The sequence below is a fragment of the Gobius niger genome, assembly GCF_951799975.1.
Source record: "Gobius niger genome assembly, chromosome: 17".
Classification (NCBI taxonomy): Eukaryota; Metazoa; Chordata; class Actinopteri; order Gobiiformes; family Gobiidae; genus Gobius; species Gobius niger.
Window position 1 is genome coordinate 10,415,336 of NC_136868.1, and position 18,819 is coordinate 10,434,154.

Genomic DNA, 18,819 nt, shown 5'->3' on the forward strand with positions numbered 1-18,819 from the left:
ATGGGATTAGCAGCAATTGTAAACTAATGGAGATTTTAGAAGTTAAAATACTGGAGTTATTGTTCACATTAAAACACTTGGACACCGCAGTGAGTTAGTTGTATTTACCAGCAGTAACTCTGCAGTTAACGGAGTTGTCCCACGGCTTTTTTCTCCACTTTTTATACTGTTTTTAGCTAATGTTTGTCTATGGAAATGTATACTAACAGCTGCAAAGATGGCGGATCTCCATGGTAACTGTGGACTTTCCCGAACTAGAAAGCTGGTACACCATCTTAAAACAACAGGACCTCCATAAAAACAGTGCTGCACCTGATGTTGTGTGTAAGTTTGAAGTTCAGGTCCAGCGAGTCGTTCTTGTCTGAGGAGCTGCAGCGGGACAGGGACAGCCCCGCGACCTCGCTGCCCAGTCTGAACCGCCGCTCGAAGTCCAGGCCGCTGCTGTCCCAAAGATCGTCCACTCCTGCGAAACCCGGGTCGTGCACGGTCATGTAGGTGATGCTGCGGACGCAACAAAAACAACGACCAATCAGTGCCAATCCCGGGTTTTGTGGTTTCCCTGACAGACAAGTTGGATTTAGTTTCACCAGATGTGTGCGATGTCCAAATGAAAACACTGACCGAACGCGCATGTGACCGTAAAACAATGTCAAGAGGCCACCATTTCATTAAACAAAATCACTGTCATGTTGTTTGTGGTGACCAGTGTAAAATCAAAAAGTTAATCCTCTTAGGTAATGTGGCAGCAACCGCAGTCTAGATAATCAGATTTGAGCCATTTTAGACCGTGACTATAAAAGAGGGGTGACTGTGTACACCAGGGGTCTCCTCTCACTTTACCCCTTTACACGAAGCTTCCCAAAGGATTTCAACATTGCTTCATGTGGAAAGCCTGAAAGGTCAAATCCGATTCCTGTCTTAGCAAAACAACTTACATGTATCAGAGAAATTGATTTGTTTTCTCTCTAAATGATTGAATTACATAACACACTGCACACAATCTGCAAACATTGAGTACACATTTTAAATAACACATTAATACACACTGCCTGACCCAAAAAAAGTCACCATAAAACAATGTTACACGCGCTAATATTTACAGCAGTTCTAAAGCAAGATCTTGTATTGATGATGGGAGAGTGTGACCACAGTGCAAAGCCTCCTCCAGCACACCCCAAAGATTCACATTTGGGTTAAGATCTGGACTCTGTGGCGGCCAATCCATGTGTGAAAATTATGTGAATAATGCTCCCACTCTTTCATAATTTGAGCCCAATGAATCCTGGCAATGTCATCAGGAAAGAATAAATCCATTGATGGAATAACCTGGTCATTCAGGATGTTCAGCTGAGTCTTTGCGCACACAGTGTTGCTGAACCCAGACCTGACCAACTGCAGCGACTCCAGATCACAGTCAAATCCAGGTGCTGACTTTTGTCATTGTTGTTGTTCAGGCATTGCATAAAGTATATTATTGCCTTGTTTGTATTTGTATTCATAGTTTTTATAATCTGTTTGTGTTGTGAAGCACTTTGGGCAGCCGTGGTTGTTGTAAATGTGCTATAGAAATAAGGTTGACCGTGACCTTGACATTATAGTGTAAAGAGTATGATACATTTATTATGCATGGAGCATGGAGTGAATGAATAATGACGACAGTGCAGCGCTTTGAGAAACTTGGTAATACAGGCTTGTAAAGTGCAATACAAGTGTATTAGTATTATTATTATCTTTGGGTATAAACATCAACTTGGCTAATGACTGTCCAGAGTACTTCACTCGAGTCCCATAGTTGCTCAAGTTTCCTTAAAGCATCAGTAGTTCTTGATGCCTTCATTTTGTAAAAATAGCTCATGAGAGAAAAGAGACTCGTGACCCTTGAGCTGCACACTTAAAGGGACAATACGGAGTTTAAAAATGCTAAAACTAGGTCTTTTCCTCCCCCTACGTCTTCCAACCAGGTCCGATGGTGTAGAATGAGCTCAGACCTGTTCACCACAACTGCCTCTAAAATCCAGCACCGTCACTCAAAAAGGTTAACACCAAAGTGCACAAGCTTAATATAGAAGCTGCAGTAACGCATAAGACCTTAGGTGGCAGTAGTGAGTATAAAATGACCAACTTGCATCTAGCCCCTTTACAGAGCAGGCAGAAACAAAATTACTGCTACAACCACTGCTACAGCAATGCTACAACTACTACTGTATAATATTTACTACAACCAATACTCATGCTACTGCTCTTTAACTTTAACAATGTAATATGTAATAACAATGTAAATATACCTAATTACAAAGGCAAAGACAAAACTATAGTTGTGTACACTTGGCGTTTAAGTTACCGCCTCACCTGTCTTCTTGCGGGAACCTCAGCAGTGGAGATCTCTCTGTGATGTTGGCCGAGTTACTTTTCCCTCTGAGGATGTTCACCACGCTGAAACTGTGCCTGGAAAACAAAAGATCACAAGTTCAGCCCAAGTAAAGCTGTCGTTCCATATGCTCACTTTATAAACTTCTAAATGGCCAGTCTCGCGATGAGCGGCGTGGGAGGTCGGAGCCATCAGTCACCTGTCACTGTCCTGCCCGCTGTCACCTGCAGGGGGCGAGGAGGCAGCTGGGATGGGACACCTCAGCCATTATTAAGGTGCCTTTTACTCCCCTTGATACTGCTCTGTGCCCTTGAATGTAACACCGAATCCTCAAAACAGCTGAGCTCAAGTCGCTCACGGCATCTGTCTATTAAAGATGTTATGCATCATTTTGGACAGACGTAAATGTGTGAAATACTGGCACATGCTCACATTTTGTACTTGTCGTTCCCACTTCTGTAGGTTTATAATATTACATACAGACTGACTGACTGACTGGCACAGTGGCATTACAGTAGGGTCTAAAGGTTGTCAAAACAAATATTAACTCCACTTGCACTAGTTATTTGTTGATTAATCCTAAGACTTAATGATAAATTAAATCTGTATAGTAGTTATCTGTCATGGTTTTCTCTCTGGGGAACTGACCTGATCTCTGTTGGCTCTGGAGGCTTAGCAGGAATGGGCCTGGTTAGTTCAGGGATGGGAGACTCAGTGGGAGAACCAGGACGCCTGAGTGAGTGGTTGGCAGTGGTTTGAGCGTCCGATGGCACAGATTTATGCAGCTGTGCTTCTGTCTAGCCAAGGGCAGCTGTGGCTTCATACTTGGCTTATCATCATTGTGTGATAAGCTACGTAAGCTGCTTGTGAAGTACTTTGAGTAACTCGTGTGTCAGTGATAAGAGTTATACAAATACGAAAATAGCTAGGCCTAAACTATGTCTGATGAAGTATACAGTATGTACATTTATTCTTCAATATTTGTCTTAGCTGTCTTAACCTTTCTTAACCTACTATGCCTTTCTAGGTTTCATGGACAGGCTAAGTTTTGAGAAGCATTTCTCCTATTAGATTTAGTATGCTCTAATGTAGTTTATTAAAGGGACTAGATGCAAGTTGGTCATTTTTATACTCACTACTACCACCTCAGGTCTTACTGCAGTCCGTAACTGCAGCTTCTATATTAATTATAAGCTCGTGCATGATGGCACTTAGGACAACAACTTTTTGAGTGACAGTCTTGGTAGCCGCAAAGAGGCTTCACAAAACAACTTACAAGGCATCCAAAACAGAGTATGGTCAGAGATATGTGTAGATGTAGTTATAGCAGCAATGCAAAGTTCACATTTACTGCAGAGTGGGTTATGGTTTACTAACGCCACTGTGCGATTTGGCAAGAGTTGTCTATGTTTGCACAAATAATATAATATGAGAGTAGATTAATCGACCATCAATAATAAACTCCAGGGGCGATATGGATTTTATAGAAAAGAATAGCTATCATTGGTAGTGTACAGAGTGAAGTTAGATAAGTACATTTATACACTTGTTGTAGGAGACACCGGGAGGAAACCTACACAGACACAGGGAGAACATCTGTAAAGAAAGACCTCACCACTGGGAATCAATCCTGAAACTCTCTTCCGGTGAGCTGAGAGTGCTAACTGTATGCAGTTATACACAATATTGGAAAGCAGAACACAATTTCAAGTAACAAACAACATGCAATAAATCTACCCAAATCCTGACTTGTTGGCACTATTATAGTCTGTGACATCTGCACAGAGGTCAAAACAAAGCACAGGCCTGTTTGTTTTTCACAGTAAATCAACACCTGGCATCCCACAGGGACCACATTTTGGACTTGCTCCTTTTTTTCCTACGCATTTAGGCTTTATTATGCACAAGAAGCAAATTAATCAACAGGACTGTTACTCTCAATGGTGATGCAATTTCACAGGTAGCCTTTGAGACTGGATGTGTACTTTGTGTCAGATCGACAGAGAGAGTGACGAAAGAAGCTGATCGCTGCCACCACAGGAGCATCCACCCGCTGTGACCATTTAGAGCAACAGGTGCAGAGCGACGGGGCTTTTAGGTTTAATGATGCACAGAGGAGTTTGTCTTGCACCTTGGCTAAATCATTCCTGCTGAGACTGGTTATATAGACATGTGTTCAGCATCCTGGCAAATACAGATTAAATCTTTTGCTGTTTACAGAAATATTGCACGCCATTACTTATACACAATTCCCACATGTAACGCACTGGGCAAAAACTAAACTTATCTTAACAATAAATATTCTTAACACGTCGTTGTTGTGATGCGTTCTGTTAATTAACAACTGCACTGCTTTGCAAGCACTTTAACATTTATTCATTCAATCAATTTACTAAGGTGAACAATGTTGTTACAATCAGCACTTCCACCCATTCAATATCTTAATGCACCTCTGCAGCACATCTTCATTATGTGCCAATGCTGACATTGTGCACGAGTGAATAAAAGAAATGCCGGTTTAACCTCGATAATGTCACGGGCTTGAGATTAGTGCCTCTGACTGACTGAGACCGTGTGTGAATTGCTTCTTGAGAGGCATTCCTCGGCTTCACATATGTTCATAAAGAAGATTTACCCAGCAGTCTGTGTGTAACGTGACTGTACACGTGTGGCACCACCAACTCCAGCAGCTCTATTTGTGTCTTAATTTCAGACATGTATTTATGAGAAGGGAAAGTGGAGGCGGAGAGAACTCTAGTGTGTACAAAACACTGTAGGGACAGGAAGAAATTAAGCTGATTTCAGGCAGAAACTTCTTCAAACATAATCATCAATATTACTTGTTACGAATACTTATGACTCCCCCTACTGGTGGAAAAAGTACTGCTCATATTTTCATTCATGGTGAAAGAGTTCTCAGAAATCACTCATAGATAACTCCAGTCCAATTCTTTACTTTTACTAGGAACTGGAAGCTCTTTGAAAGTCTCTGTTGTCTCTGACTGCATAATGTGTGAAGTCAGCTGGTTCACAGGTCACATATCCCTGCTCTGTATTGGCTGTTGTATGTTTCTAGTCAGTGATGTACCGTTCATGAACTTTCTTTCAATGAACGCGTTCATATTTTGGGCGAACGTGAACTGAACGCACTGGATTACTGCCTGATCAACGAAACCATGAACGCGTTTATTCTGGTGTCTGTGAACGGCATTCCCGTTCTTTTTACGTTCGTTCAATATGGTGCCAGATTATCTGTGATTTAAGACCGCGGATCAGTGAATGTAATTATAAACCCTCGCTGCGCAGTCAGAGTTTACCAGCGGCTCTATACTAAACTCTGGTGGGTCCAGGGTGTAGCTCGGGCGAGCTCCGCTCTGGCCCCACGCCAATGGCCCTACTGTGTCCAGTTCTGTGGCGGTGAACTCTGCTTTTTACGGCCCTGGCAAACCGGTAACCAGCGGGTCCGCACGGTGCCGCAGCAGCCACAGAGTGAGGTTAACAAGCAAGTTTCCCCAGTGTAACGCTCCAAACTCCTGTCTGCTGCGCGGTGCGCACTCATTTGCATAAAGCCACAATGTGGAGTATTTTAACTAGGCTTCAAAATAGCTCCTAAAACAATTGTATTCAAATGATTAATTTACCAAATTAACACAAACGCAATTGAATATTTGTAGCTTCATTTTCCACAAAGTGACAGGCTGACATGAAATAGCTTCCATAACACTAAGCGAGGAGGCCATAATATTTTTGACTCATGGCTGAAGTCAACTTTCTCCAGCTCTCCCGAGGTTGGCAAAAATGCATCTCAAAATACATCAGATTGTTGCTTTAAGATATGGAATTTAAAAATATTTCCCTGAGAGGGGAAATAACGTCTTACCTTTTTCACCCTTGATCCGTTTTCATGCCTGAATAATAGCTCGCAAAAAAAAAAAAAGAACTATGAACTAGTTCATTTTTGGAACTATGAACGAACTATTAACTATAAACAATCATGAACTATGAACGAACTAGTTCATTTTGAAATTTGTGAGCTGAACTTTGAACTAGTTCATGTAGAAAATGAACTTTGCCAACACTGTTTCTAGTGTGGTCTTATGACGTCCACTCATGCACATTGTTCATCAGAAGGCATTTAAAGAGGGGGTATTATGCTTTTTTCAGCCACATAGCACCAGTCTATGGCACACTACAATGATGACGAAACCTTCTGTTGGTCTGTAAATGCAGTAAATTAGAATAACTGCCTTGTATATAATTGCTCATTCAAAATGGCGGTAGCGAAAGACTTGAAATAGGCCCCTGTCTCTTTAAGAACCTCTGACCCTTTCCGACACGCCCCCTCCACACGCTGTCTGTGGCATCACAACACTGCGCTCGTTGTCTCAACTGTATTGAAACGCAAGGTTAAGAAATTAACCCCGGTTCTCTGAGACATGAGTGAGGTATCTCACTATGGGGAACGCTCTCACGCTGTTCCCCCAGAAGCCCAATTACACTACGCCAGTCTCCTGACTGGCTGTCAGACGTGACGTCGCTCCGCAGAGGAGGAGGGACTTCCTCCTACTATAAGAGCGTCATAGCACGTCATAACATTAGTCTAAGCAAGCACCTCTTCTCGCTCCAGGCAAGAAGGGCGGTCTGGTGAGATACCTCACTCATGTCTCAGAGAACCGGGGTTAATTTCTTAACCTTGCGTTCTCTTTCAACATTCGTTTCGGTATCTCACTATGGGATGTCGAGACTCCCGTATTGCCAGACAAGCTTACTCGAAGACCAAAAGAAAAACCTACCGAGACACTCAGTGTGAAGCCCCCACGCTCAGGACATTCTGAGACAGTGAGGGGCCTGTGACATCCAGTCTATAAAACCTGGCAAAGGTGTGAGGCGTAGCCCAACTGGCTGCTGCACAAATTTCCTCTACCGAGGTGCCCTGGAAGAGTGCCCATGAGGTAGCCATGCCACGAGTGGAATGAGCGCGTAGACCCGCAGGGGGTTGAAGTCCACTGCTGTTGTAGGCCGCTACAATAGCTTCCACCAACCAGTGAGACAAACGCTGTTTGGAAAGGGGTTTTCCCCTATGGGGTTGAGCCCATGATACAAACAGCTGCTCAGATTTCCGAAAAGCAGACGTCCTATCCACGTACGTGCGTAACGCGCGCACTGGACAGAGCGCATGGAGCCGCTGGTGTTCCTCTGAAGAAAACGGAGGAGGTGAAAATGCAGACAGCTCAATCGGAAGGCATGATAAAGTCGGATTAAAGACTTTTGGCATAAAGGTGGGGTTAGGTTTCAATAAAACCTTAGAATCCCCCCTTAGAAACTGCATACATGACGCATTAACAGACAGCGCGTGTATGTCACTCACACGTTTGGCTGATGACAGCGCCAGCAGTAAAACCGTCTTAAAAGAGAGTAGTTTTAACTCCACTTCAAGCAACGGCTCAAATGGTGGTCGAGACAGAGCGCTTAGCACTGTCGTCAGGTCCCATGGAGCGACCAGGTTCCTCGAAACCGGTTTTAGGCGTCGTGCGCCTTTCATAAACTGGCATATAAGAGGATGCTGTCCAGCTGTCTTATCTCCAAAACCAATGTGGCAGGCTGATATAGCGGCCAAGTACACTTTAATGGTGGAGAAAGCAAGCCCTTTATCCAACAGACTCTGGAGGAAAGTCAAAATAACAGGCATGGGGCTCTGAAAAGCGACGTGTCCCGAGTTTACGCACCACTCCTCGAAAGCACGCCATTTGCCGTCATATGCACTGCGAGTAGACGCTGCTCTGGCGCTCTGTATGGTTGCAATGACGTTCTCCGGGAGACCCGTGGAGGATAAGTTCAACCTCTCACGGGCCAAGCCCATAAAGCCAGGCGCTCCGGATGAGGATGGAATATTTCCCCGCGCGCCTGCGTCACAAGATCCCTGCGGAGAGGCAGAGGCCATGGGCGGCTGCACAGAAGCTGAAATATCTCCGCCATCCAAAACATCGCTGGCCAATATGGGGCCACGAGGATTAGGGAGTGTTTCTTCTCCCGGACGCGGGAGAGAATAGCAGTGATCAGCTCTAACGGGGGAAACGCATACAGGAGGGTGCGTGGCCACTCGTGTGCCAGCGCGTCCACCCCCAGTGGTGCGCTCCGATCCATCAGGGAATAATATAAGTGGCACTGAGCGTCCTCTTGTGACGCGAACAGGTCCACGTCGGCTTTGCCGTATTTCTCCCATATCCGTGTCACAACCGCGCTGTGGAGTTTCCAATCTCTGTAGCGAGGGTTGCCCCGTGAGAGGAGATCCGCTCCTCGGTTCAAAACACCGGGAACGTGTGTGGCTCTCAGTGACAGTAGATGGGAATTGGCCCATACAATCAGTCTGTGTGCCAACGTGTGCAGCTGATGTGAACGTAGCCCCCCTTGTTTGTTGACGTATGCCACAACCGTAGTATTGTCCGTACCGACCAACACATGCTGTCCTCTGATTAGAGGGAGAAAGTGTTGTAACGCCAGCCACACGGCTTGGAGCTCCAGGTAGTTTATGTGGCACAGCTGCATCTGTGAGCTCCACTTTCCATTCACTATTCTGCCCTCGTGCGTGGCGCCCCAGCCATGCAGAGAGGCATCCGTCGTAATAACTTTTCTTGCCGTGACCGTGCCTGTAGCCACGCCCGTGGTCAAGAAAACCTCCTGTCTCCAGGGACGCAGCGCGCGGACACATTCCGCAGTTACCAAAACGCTGCGGTGGCCGTGACGCGACGGATTCAAGCACAGCGCTGCAACCCACTTCTGAAAAGGCCGCATGTACAGGCGGCCCAGCGGTACAGCGACCAGGGCTGATGCCATCAGACCCAAAAGCCTGAGGCACGTCCTGAAACGTAGCAGCGCGCCTCGGCGGAAAGTGGCCAGACAAGCTGAAAAAGCTTTTATCCTGTCCGCCGACAGTCGTGCTTTGGACGTGACAGAGTCCAGGTGTAGTCCTATAAACTCTATGCTCTGACACGGGACGAGGACGCTCTTGTCCCAGTTCACCACGAATCCCAGGGAAGACAGGTGCGACAGGAGCAGCCTGGCGTGGACCTGGAGTTGGTGTGGAGACTGAGCAGCAAGTAGCCAGTCGTCTAAGTACGTGGCTAAACGCAGTCCTCTTTTCCGCAGAGGTGCTATTGCAGCCTCTGTGCATTTCACAAACACCCGTGGGCTCAGAGAGAGGCCGAATGGGAGCACTGTGTATTCGTAAACCACCCCTTGGAAAGCAAATCTCAGATACTTTCGATGAGGGGGGTATATAGGGATGTGAAAGTATGCGTCTTTCAGATCTATGGACACAAACCAATCGCCCTGCCGCACGAAGCGCACTAGAGCCGTGTGTGTCAGCATCCTGAACGTGTACGTTCTCATGTACTTGTTCAGAGCGCGCAGATCCAGTATTGGACGCAAACCCCCTCCTTTTTTGGGAACAAGGAAATATCTCGAATAGAAGCCTGCCTGGCACTGCCCTGGTGGCACTATTTGGATAGCTCCCTTGTTCAAAAGAGCTTTTATTTCCTCCTGTAGGATCAAAGCCTCTTTTTCTCGCGGTTGTGAAAACAGCACGCTCCTGAAACAGGGAGGGGTCGTCGCGAACTGGAGCCTGTAGCCTTTGGTGATGGTCTTCAGCACCCAATTCGGCGCTCCACACTCCAGCCATTGTGATGCTTGTGACGCTAGCGGACCCAGGGGCTTGATCCCTGTGTCTGCTTAGCTGGAGAGTGGAGGCTGCTTCACTAGTGGTGTAATAGCTCCCTCTAGTGGATTTAGAGGGTCCCGCAGAGCTAATGGAGACGCTGTATTGTTCAATCTGTCTGTGTCCACTATGTGTATGTTTTGCAACATGTGTGGCTGCGCCCCCCTGGGGCCTGGGTGTGCAAAGGAACAGGCATTTATTTCTTTGCAAGAACACATTTTTATTGAACATTTTTGAGAGAGAGGACAAAGGCACTGGTGTGTGCTTGTAAACAGCTGCTGTGGCTCCACTGAGCTCTCTGCAGAAAAAGTCCTCCTCTTTGGGCCGTGAACGTCGAGCGCTGATGCAACAGTCTCTGAACGTCGCTTCCCTGGTCTCGAATGCACCACTTGAACACTGGACTGTGGGGCGGGGAGAGGCGCCTGGCCTGACCTGCTCCCCCTCCTCAGCAGGTGCACGTTAGGCAGCCCGCTTCTTCTTCTTTGCACCCTGGGTGGCAGGCTGGCCCTGTGGAGTCCCTGGCCTCACCTTGGGGGCAAACTGTTTTCTGGCCCACGCACCCTTGAGCTCTGGAGTCCCACTGCTCTGTGGTTGAGGTTGTGGTGTGCGTTTGGGGATGCGATAGGCCTGTCCATTTGTAGGCCGTGGAGGGAGTTGAGGCGTGGCTTTAGGTGGTGGCGCTTTCCTGGGGAGACACAGCTGCAGCGCTTCACCCTCACGCTTCTTCTCCTCGCATCTCTTCTGCATGGTGGCAACCGCGGAACCGAACAGGCCTTTGGGGTCCACAGGGACATCCAGGAGTTCAGTTTTTTCTCTATGGGAGAGGCTGGAGAGACTGAGCCATCTAGCCCTCTCCTGTGTAACCATGACTCCCATAGCTCGGCCACATGCTTGTACAGCACATCTGTGCAGGCGGAGGCAGAGGTCAGTGACCACGCACAACTCGTCCCACATCTCTGGGCTGGGTGAGGTCGCCATATCGTCCTGTAGGTCAGCCTGGTAGGCTAAAAGCAGGGAGGACGCATTGAGGGCTCTCACTGATGTAGCCACGGCTTTGTAGCCCCTCTCCGTCAGCGTTGTTTGAAAACAATCAGCTTTGGAGGGCATAGCCGGGCCCGCAGTGGTCATGGTGGACCTCTGTGTTGGGTTGAGATGAGCTGCCACTAGAGGTTCGATGGGGGGAAGGCGAGTGAAACCATTTCCCTCCATGCCATCCCAGTCCAGCGCAGCCCCTCCCAGGGCGGGGGCTTTCGCGGTGAAAGGATTTCTCCAGGACCGAGTGGCCTCCTCCAGGCACTCTGGGAAGGCTGGTAGGAGCTGCTTTGCGGAGGTTTTGGCCTTCGGTAGTCGTCGACCCTCATAACGGGACCTCGCGGTCTCGAGAGGGGCCTCCGGCCACGTGATGCCTAGCTTTGCAGCTGCTCTATGGCAAACCTCATGCAGGTCCTGTGTGGCAGGCGGGGCTGGTGATCCGCTACTGCCGGTGACCGCAGCGCTTCCCGGCCTTGCGGCCTGTGTTAGGGTGAATTGCTCCATACAATCGTCGTCCTCGTCAGAGGGGAGACTTATGGGCTCATCACCGGAGTCAGAAAACTCGGCGAGGCTGTCCTCCGCGGCCGCTAGGTCCAAGTCCAGCTCGTCCGAGTCCAGGAGAGGGTCCGCAGCATCAACCTGCTCGGCCCAGCTAGGTCCCGCGGAGGTGACTCCACGGGGCCTCTCCTTCGGCTCCACCTGTAGAGGGGGAATGGCTGCCCCCAGTACAGGATCTTCCCCCGACAAGCTCGCTTGGCGCGCAAGTCTTCAACGGCGGGTTTTCAGAGAAAGGCGTGCACAGTGGTCACAGGTTATCGGGTCGGCTAGCGCATCACGGGCATGTTGCAGCCCGAGACACGCAGCACAAACAGCGTGGTTGTCTGCCCCGGAAATTTTATTCCCACATTTGCACGGCTTTGGTGGCAGCACGTCTTTTTCCATGGTGAGGAAGAAAGCGTAGTGCCGTAATCTCTCGCTAATTTGAAGCAAGCAACTAGTATTGCGACTAGCGGCTAAAATAGCACCTGTTTGGGGACAGACTTGCTACACACAAATAACTCACAAACGGCGACGCGGCAATAGGTAGCGTTCGGCGTCAGAGTGATTAGCTCTTCCTATGAACAGTATGCTATCCCGTTAACCACTCACCGTCTGAGAGAAGCCTCTGGGAGCGAGAAGAGGTTTTAGACTAATGTTATGACGTGCTATGACGCTCTTATAGTAGGAGGAAGTCCCTCCTCCTCTGCGGAGCGACGTCACGTCTGACAGCCAGTCAGGAGACTGGCGTAGTGTAATTGGGCTTCTGGGGGAACAGCGTGAGAGCGTTCCCCATAGTGAGATACCGAAACGAATGTTGAAAGAGAACTACGATCGGTGCATTTTAATTTTTATTGTTGGAAAGGAGCTACTGTTTATCACTTTGTGAACAATGGCCACACAGGATATTATTTGGAGACGAACCTTCCACACCGGACGCTTGGAAGGGGCTCTTGCCTGAAAAATAACTGCTGTTTGGAGGCTATCTCTTTGCATCTGCCATGCCCTATGGATCTCTAACTATACCCCCATGGACGACACCAGGATCTGCAGGAGCCCATACCATTCAAAAGACGGACATTATCTGTGCAGGTGGACAGTGGTTTTTCGAGGTTACCCCGTTAGCTTGTTATAATCGACTACAGCTCATTGTTGATGAAAAGTCTGCAATAAACCACAAATGTGTAAAGCCAGGCTCATTGTGTGATCATCGTAAAGGCTGCTTCAAGTAGTTGCCTGCTTTATTGACGTTATTTGTGCATAATATGCTGCCTGTTTTCAATGAATGTTGTGAAGGTGAAGGTTGTTAGCTTGTCGTGGCTAATAGTGCCTTAGCTCCGGGAGAAAACCACTCGGCTACGACTCACTGTAGATGAAATGTGAGCAATAAACTACAAAATCAACAAGCCCGGCTCAGTGTGTGATCATCATAAAGGCTGCTTCAAGTAGTTGCCTGTTTTAGTGACGTTTTCAATGCATAATATGCTGCTTGTATTCAGTGAATTTTCCCGTTAGCTTGTCGCGGCTAGCTTGTTAGCTCCGGGAGAAAGCCACTCGGCTTGACCCATTGTAGATGAAATGTGAGCAATAAACTTCCAAATCAACAAGCCAGGCTCCGTGTGTGATCATTGTTAAACGGTTCTTTATGTGTGTGGTGGTTTTATTGACTTTATGTGTGCATATTTCTCGTTTTCACGTGATGACTCGAGGTTTAGCTTAGCATTAGCTTTCTCCGGAGGCTCAAGGCCCAGCGCAGAACCAGACACTGAAATAAGCGTTCTTGTCACCGGTTTTAATCCTGGGTGTTTCGGTAACAGAAACACTGATGTGTGTCTTTGTAAAAGTCTGCTGTGGCTCCGGTTCACAACACATGAAGCTAATCCTCCATGATGACTCTGTTTACATCTTAGGGCTAGACACTGCGGGGAGGGGGTTCTGCTGAGGAGCAGTGGTTGGTTACTCGGCTGGTGACGAAAGGTCGGAGGCGTATCCTGGAGGTCGAGGGCGTTTCCTGAAGGAATCAGGCGTTTTATCCCTAAAATGGCTGCCATCGGAGTTTTTACAGATTACTCGAAAATACGTGAATGTGCTAAGGCAACACTTCAGGCATGTTTTTAATGAGGGAATGACTTAATAACATGATGTAAAGCTTGAAAAAGTCGATTTTGCATAATACCCCCCCTTTAACAGCCGGCCTGAAGGTAAACAGAAGAGACTCACCCGTCCTCCTGCCTCACAGGCACAAAGCCCTCTGTGTGGATGACGCACTGTCCCGCCGGAAGCTTGGCAGACTGTTGGAGCTTCTGTGTGTCCCGGTGCTCAGACATGCCCTGCAGCAGCCGCAGCTCCCCGAAGTTGGCTCCCTCGGGCCCTCCCAGGCTCCGACCCTGTCCCTGCGCTGAAGCCTGGGTCATCTCCATCTCCAGGTTATTCTTGTTCTTCAGATACATCCTGAAACAGACAAAGGGTTTGGTTTAGGTAATAATACTAATAATAATGGATCCCATTTCATTTACTCACCACATTCGGGGATTGTAGAGACACAGCTGCCCTAGATTTAACTGACTGAAGTGTGGCTGCCAATCTGCGGCAGCTCCTTAGACCACCAACAACCACTCACTCACACACTGCATTCATTCATACAGACAGGGTGAAGTGTCTTGCCCAAACACAACAAACTTTGCACAGTTGGAGCCATTATTCAAACCGGACACTTTTGGATTTGAGGAGGAATCTGACCACTGAGCCACTGTCACCCCAACACAACTGTATCTGCTGCAGATGAAGGGTGGGTCAAATGCAGGAGAAAAAATTCCATAACGGGGATCAATGAAGAATACCCTATGTAACTTTATATGTGGAAAAAACACCTTGACATTTGTGCGTATTTGACCTTTTAGTCACTCAGTGGCTGTATAGGAGCAGCATGACACCTTTGCTTTCCCTCACAGTGGCCTCTATGACGCTCCAGAATCAATTGTTTTGGGGTTTCTGGCAAGTTTCTGGTACAAACCCCTAAAAACGATTGATCCTGGAGCGTCAAAAAGTCCACTGTGAGGGAAAGCAAAGGTGCCAAGTGCTCCCATAATGCCACTGAGTCACTAAAAGGTCAAATTATGCACAAATATTGCATAGTGCGCCTTTAAAGGAGTTATACCTATTTTTTTTTTTCTTTTTGTAAGATAAAACTATTTTGGCCCCATAAAAGTATGTTGTAAAAGTAGCAATTTGTGAAAAAATCAGCTGGATGCGCGACATTTGCGTCATATTATGATTCACTGATGTTGTGTATGGTCCAAATAGTCAGTTTGTGAAGAAAAGGGGTTTACCTTTTTCATCACATTATGACTAAAAAGGTTAAAAATTAGGTATAGTCCAGTTAAACCAAACCAAACCTGAAAATACCTTTCGTTTAATAAACAAGAAAGCATCTGAAGGACCCCATACACAAGCAGTGGTACCAGCCTGGTCTGTACCACAGTTTGAGAAACACTGATATAGTAAACCATTCAAAGCAACAACCAAAACATTCAGCCACAGACCATGTGTAATAACGTCTCCATTATTATTTTAAAAGCTCATGAGATCCTTCCAACACAAACTTCTCTCCGCCTGGAAAAAAACAAAACAGGATCCCACTGTTTCCAGTTGAGTGTGTTTAATGAACGCCATGCAGGTCACATTTGTGTAAGGCTCTATACCTGGTGTGAAATGAGTGCGCTTCACCTTTATGCGGCTCTATAGCTCACGCATTAACATCAGAGCCCATTACACAAAGTGCTGTCTGAATTACTAGGTCTATTAACAGCAGGTCAGTGGAGGAGGTCAGACATGTGGTCTCAGCCTACGGTTTAGACTGGATTATATCCCTCACATGAATTCTGGCAACAGGAACTCACGTGTGGCATTCGGAGCGCGGGACCTCAGCCGCACAGACTCCACTGCTGCCAGGGCAAAGGGGGGAGGCGGCAGTGGGGTAGAAAGCTGAATGTAAAATAAAATATGCTGCTGGGTTCCAGAGAACATCGCACTTTTTCCTCACAGCTATAGGTAGGCTATACGCTGAGATCCCAGCTCAAAATCTGATTCAATGATGGGTCAAATACATCGAACAGATCCCAATGAATATTTCCAATAAAGAGCCCCATTTTGTGGACTTGTCAACCCCCTAAAGCGGATCAGCCCTGTGTGGTTACAGTTGGGATTGGACGCATGATGTTGGAGCCATAGACAGTCAAAAATATGGACGCAGCATCGCTATTAGCTCCTGAAGCCTATTAGGAAATGGGGGCAGGCTCCGGACATTCCCTGCTGTAATGGGCTTGTCTTTCTCAATTTCATGTGTTTGTTTTAGCACATGCAACATCATCTTTTTTTTCCTTTTGCTATATTCATCTTTGCCCTATCTTAATACAGGAGCAGCTAAAAAAAATAAGTCTAATTGCAAGCATGAATGAGCTTCAGTTAGCCCGCGCTGAACGCTATAGGAGGAGCCACTCTCACAAGTCCATCACTATCTACAGCTGAAGATCGTAATGCACAGTGGAAGCTTCACGCAATGCACAGTTCCACCTACTTTCAGTCATGTGCCGGGGTCGGGACCATTGACGGTATATTTTGAATCCACAATCCACTGACAATGGTGGGGACGTAAAAAATCCCACTCATTTTTAGCATTGATTTTTCTAAAAATTCAAAGCCGGCTAATCAGCTATGTGCTAACTACCGACGACTGCACGGATATTTCACAAGAAAGAAAACACTGAATACTTGAAAATATGGAGAAATTATTCTGTAACTTCAGTTTATGACGTTTCAGACAAATCTTATTTAACCTTGTGTGTTCCATGTCCATGAGTTTAGCACATAGCTGATTGATGTTAAAAATAAATGGGATGTAAAATATAACTTTATGTTATTAACTTTTATTGCTATGGTAACAACCTAAAGTCAACCTTGGTGCTTACAGACTCATATTGCTGGACTAAAAGGGAAAGTTAAGGTTAAGGTTAAAGAGACTAGATGCAAGTTGGCCATTTTATACTCACTACTGCCACCTCAGGTCATACGTGTAACTGCAGCTTCTATATTAAGCTCGTGCATGACGGCAGACCCGAAGTAACACCTTTTTGAGTGACAGTGCAGGATTTTAGAGGCAGTTGTGGTGAACAGGTCTGGGCTCATTCTACACATTAGGACATTGTGTAGGGGGAGGAAAATACATAATTTTAACTTTTTTAAAGTCTATATAGTCCCTTTAAGGTATATTTTATTAATCTCCATAGGGAAATTCATTCTCTGCATTTGACCCATCCTCAATGCCGCTGGGGCAACCTGTAGGAGCAGTGAGCTGCCAGCGGGCCAGGGCTCAGGGACCCATCTCTATGATGTGGAGCCAGGCTAATGGTCAGAAACACCTGGCCAGAGGATTAATCTATTGTACATGTTTTTAGTGGTAGGGGAAACCGGCGTACCCGGAGGAAACCTACGCAGCAACTATTGTTAATATACAGTAGTTTGATATAAAATGTTGATTGTTTCTATAACTATTTCTTATGAAAATACCATATATCTGACTAAAAATGCGGCCCTCTGTCCCCATCTGAGCGTGGGACATCATTATATGCTAAAAGAATCTAAAACAATAAACATAAGTCACTACATTACACACATTCACTGCTGGACTCTCTGTAACCACCGTGCGTCACTGAGACTTCACCTTGTGCCGACATCAGCCGCTTGTGAAGAGCTGAGCTGAGGGAGAAGAACAGTCTCCTCTTTATCCCATCATGCCTCAGGGCGGCGTGTGATGCAAAAGGGCGATCTGCTTTCTCTGAATTCTCACCCTCATTCACCGTGGAAAAATCTAAAGACAACTTCACATCCACTGTGGAAATTACAATTACCATTAGAGTAACGTGGCAAAAGGATTTCACGTGCGGTTTAAATCTTAATCAAACACAAAGCTTTAAAGTTGGAAATAACAATAGGCACTCAATGAAGAGTGATTCCCAAACTGGACAAGTAGAAAAGAGTGATGCCTAAAGCTTTAAAATATGCTCTTTCACCATAACAGACTAGACCAAGAGTGAATGGATTTAAAGGCATTGCAAAGTTCAGCACAAATGAGGCAGTGTGGCTTAAGACATAAAACCCACTAACACCAAAGCTGCTTACTCTATGCAGTGCATTCCTATATGAAACTACACACAAATGAACAGACATGGAAGAATAAAAAACAAGCAAAGAAAAGAAATAGCCAGCATAAAGTGATGAAACTTACCTTTACAATTTTAGATGTCCACAAATGAAGAAAAAAAAAATGATGGTGGTCAAATAAAAGCTGGTGTGACAATAATATCCAACAAATGTGCCTATTAAAAAAGATGAGTTTATGTTAGTAAGTACTTTTAGTTGGGTGGGATTTTGACAGTTTTTGCCGGGCCGAGAGCCAGAGAGAGGCTGAGGTGTTGCTTGTCTCCTCTGCTCCCCACGGAAGGAGGGAGAAGGTCCGAGCAGAGCTGCAGAGTGCAGGAGGTGGGAGTGGCGCTCGCAGATTAAAAACTTTCCCATTCTTTCATACTCTTTCAAACACTGCTCATGAAAGGGGAGTCAGGATGTAACCATTTTCACTTCAGGGGATTCTAGGCACTCGGATAAAAAAGTTACACTGGTACAAGTAAAAATCGGATGTGAAAAATAACAGGAATAACTCTGGAATTTGGACATATGTTTTCACACCATTAATCACAATCAAAACTGAAAGGTAGATTACTGAAATTTGAAAACTATAAAGATTGCATTATTTACACAGTATATTCTGTGCAAACAATCTCCATAGAGTGTTTTACTTTTAAAGCTAACCATAAACCTTTCATTAAGACCAGTGATTTTAAACTGGGGGTTTGGGACATCTTTGGGACCCATCTAATAATGTTGTAGTGTCTGTTTGTCTGTCCTGTCCTTTGCTGCTGTGGGCGAGGCATTGGATTCTGCCCTTCCCTGGCGAGTGTGGCTGCTCCTGCTCCCTGACTGGCTAATTGGCACCTGAATCCACTTTACTCATCACCTACAGTATGTGAGCGTCACATCTCTGCCAGATGGTCGGTCTTCTTCAGTGAGAAGACTTCTCAGGCCTATTCTGTATTTGCTATTTTTGACTACAAAT

The 18,819-nt window shown here is 46.3% G+C and overlaps 1 protein-coding gene across 1 annotated transcript in view; it reads right to left on the reverse strand.

Moving 5' to 3' along the window:
- oca2 (oculocutaneous albinism II) overlaps positions 1–15,629 on the reverse strand; it is a 76,741-nt gene extending 61,112 nt beyond the window's left edge. The window contains exons 1-4 of the mRNA XM_079574897.1: positions 15,551–15,629; positions 13,872–14,102; positions 2,350–2,445; positions 313–501 (exon numbers count right to left, since the gene is read on the reverse strand). Coding sequence (XP_079431023.1) covers positions 313–501; positions 2,350–2,445; positions 13,872–14,101 — 515 coding nt within the window. The 5' untranslated portion in view covers position 14,102; positions 15,551–15,629. The remainder of the gene's footprint in view (positions 1–312; positions 502–2,349; positions 2,446–13,871; positions 14,103–15,550) is intronic.
- Positions 15,630–18,819: the final 3,190 nt, after the last annotated feature.